This window comes from Entamoeba nuttalli (genome assembly GCF_000257125.1).
Source record: "Entamoeba nuttalli P19 unplaced genomic scaffold asmbl_2598, whole genome shotgun sequence".
In the NCBI taxonomy this organism is placed as follows: domain Eukaryota; phylum Evosea; order Mastigamoebida; family Endamoebidae; genus Entamoeba; species Entamoeba nuttalli.
The window spans coordinates 1-2,976 of record NW_008575453.1 but is presented as its reverse complement, the minus strand read 5'-3'; the positions used below and the strand labels follow the sequence as shown (position 1 = coordinate 2,976).

The window sequence follows — 2,976 nt, the reverse complement described above, 5'->3', positions numbered from 1 at the left end:
TAGACAGTATTTCCATACCACTTCTAATTCCCTCCAATAATAATGATAATTACTTTCAAATCTCACCTTCCTTCTTTGATCCTTTCCTGTTTTATATTCCATGCAAATTATATCAATGTGAAGATCTACATTGACATTTTCTTTACAAACAAATACACAATCTCAAAGAATTAATGAAAAGAAGTACAAAAATTTGAAGAAAACCGGTTTTAAAAAGTGTGTAATAACTTAAAGACACAACTCAAAGATGAACAACAGATATAATTGATGTTGTAAAAAGAAGATAGTATTAATTCAAATCAGTTATTTAATCAGATGACTTTATTCAAAGCTAAGTTTATTCAAAAAGAGTTAGACAAATAATAAGACTGTAATAAAAAACAGAGAATAGATGAAACATAAAAAAGTCAAGTTCTGTTCAATTAATTGCAAATGTAGACATTAGCATTTTCTTCTGCTTGAACACCATCTCTCATGAAAAGAACTTTAATTTTCACAACTACTGGCTTATCAGTAACCATTCTTGTGAGAATTAAATCTTGAGTAACTTGATCAGTGGATAATGGTTGAAGAGCATTACTAGTAGGACTCATAAGTTGTAGCTCAATCCATTTAGGTACTGCAACTTTCATAGAAAAGTTTGTTAATTGAGAATTAGAAGTATTAGTAAAGGTGGCATGAACAAGATATTTAGGTTCTTCAGGTTTGATATTGAATTGAACAATTACTCCATTATTATTTAATGCTTGAATAATAAGATTATTTGTATTATTCACTGGTTGTTGTAATGGAATATCATTTTGTGGAGTTTGGAGAGTAGATGAAGTTGGTTGAAGTAAATTATTTAAATTAGTTGATGGCTGAGTTGCAGGAGTGGTAGTAGGATTAATAATAGTATTCATAGTAGGATTAGGAGTAGGATTAATAGGTAATGGTCCAGTGAGTAAATCTAATAAGTTAGTAGATTGTTGTGATGATGAAGAAGGAGTTGATTTAATAGGGGTAGAAGAAATACCAAGAATATCCAATAAATCATCTTTTTTAGGTTCTTCTTTTTTGAATGATTGATTAGGTTGAGGTTGAGAAACAAGAGTTGTTTCTTTCAAAGATTCAGTTGAGACAGTTGGAAGAGATTGAGTTGGTATAGTAGTTTGAGACATTTGATTTGAATGTGTTTCTTGATGAAGATTTTCAGGGATTGGCATTCTGTTAACAGCGTCTAATCTTAAATCATCATATGAAAAGAATTGACTAAATTCAATTGCACGTTGTTGTAATTCAACGTCAATATTTGTTTTATAAATATTAATAAATTCTTGAATTCGTTGATTAAATTGAGAAGGAATACGAGCAGATAATTTAGTTAAAGCAATAAGAATTTCTCCTTTAATTGTAGAATCAGAAAAACCAGTTCCATCAATTGAAATAATTAAATCAAGCATTGTGCTTGGTTGTACACCAGCAAATTGTCCTTCTTGAATAGCTAATAAATCTCCATATTCTCCAATAGCCCAAATAGCAACTTTATTTAAAGCTAATTTACTAACATCTTTTTTTAATGCTTCAAATAATTTATGAACAGCATATCCTTGTAATTCAATATTTTGTTGAATTAATAATATAAAATTCCATGTAACTTCTTCTGGAACAATATCACCAGCAAGAGTAATTGTTTCTAACATTGAATCAAATTTCCATTTTATATCTGGTCCAAATTTATCAGTTAACCAACATATTTTAATTACAACATCTTGTTTGAATTGAATATCTGACAATTGAAGGAATGAAAGAAGTTCTTTTACTAATCCAACAACATTTGATTCATTAACTAATGAATATACTAAGTCTAATGCTCTTTTACGAATAGCATGATCTCTATCTTTTAAACATTCAACAATAATACTTTTATGTTTTTGAATAGAAGTACCTGCAAATTCAAGAAGATATTGAAGATGTTCTAATGCAACATATTTAAAATTAGAATCTTTTCCATTAAGTAATTTAATAAGAACATCAACTGCATTATGAAGTAATGTTTCATCTGCTTCAATACTTAAAATTGTTTTAACTGTTTCAAATAAAATAGCATTTCCTACATTTCTACTATTAGAAGTATTTGCAATAACAAAGTTAAGAACTGAATACATTAATGATGAATTAGCTTTATCATCATGTCCAAGAATACCTAATAATTGAATTAATTTTGTTTGAAGGAATGGATGTGTAATTCCACTAACATCATAATCAGGAATAAATGATGAATGAACAAGTAATTTTAAGTTATTTAATAAATTAGGAATTAATTTTCTAAATTCTCCAATTGCATTAGGTAAATATTTACATAATTCAATTGCAAGTGTTACCCCTGATAATTGTAATGAAAGTTGTCTTTCTACTATAAGGGCTTTAGTTTTTTGAACATAAATATCTGAATAACTAGGACATTTTCGAATAATACGAAGTGCAGCTGCTGCTGCTTTCTTTTTAATATAATTAATTGGTGATGACATTAATTTTTCTACTTCTGATGCAACATCTTGAGCAATACCTTCACTACCAATATTTGATATTGTAGTTAATGAAAGTCCAACAATAAATTGGTTTTGTGATAATAAATCATTATGCAAATGGTTTGTAACCAATGTTAATACTTCTTGAGTTTCATCTAATAATAACATTAATGCTAAATATCCAATTCTTTTATCTGAATAATGGTGTGAAGAAATTAATGCTAAACATTCCATTTGTCCATATTGTGTTGGATATCCTAATAACTGAATGTAAATTAACTTAGCAACATTTCTATGTCTTATTGTTAAATTATTTGATGACATTGATGATCGAATAACTGCACACTCTTTAGTAATAATTTCTCTTTCTTCTGCAGCTGTTTTAGCACTACGAACACTAAGGATTAATTCTCTTAATTTTGCCATTTCTTTTACAATTTTTTGTTCTTCTTTATTTATTTTTTTT

General features: G+C 27.7%; 1 protein-coding gene across 1 annotated transcript; it reads right to left on the bottom strand.

Moving 5' to 3' along the window:
- Nucleotides 1-422: 422 nt before the first annotated feature.
- On the bottom strand, nt 423-2,936 carry ENU1_033850 (gamma-adaptin, putative; the record flags this gene model as incomplete). Its single annotated transcript, XM_008857374.1, has 1 exon — nt 423-2,936. The coding sequence occupies one exon, from the start codon at nt 2,934-2,936 to the stop codon at nt 423-425; it is 2,514 nt and encodes an 837-aa protein (XP_008855596.1).
- Nucleotides 2,937-2,976: the final 40 nt, after the last annotated feature.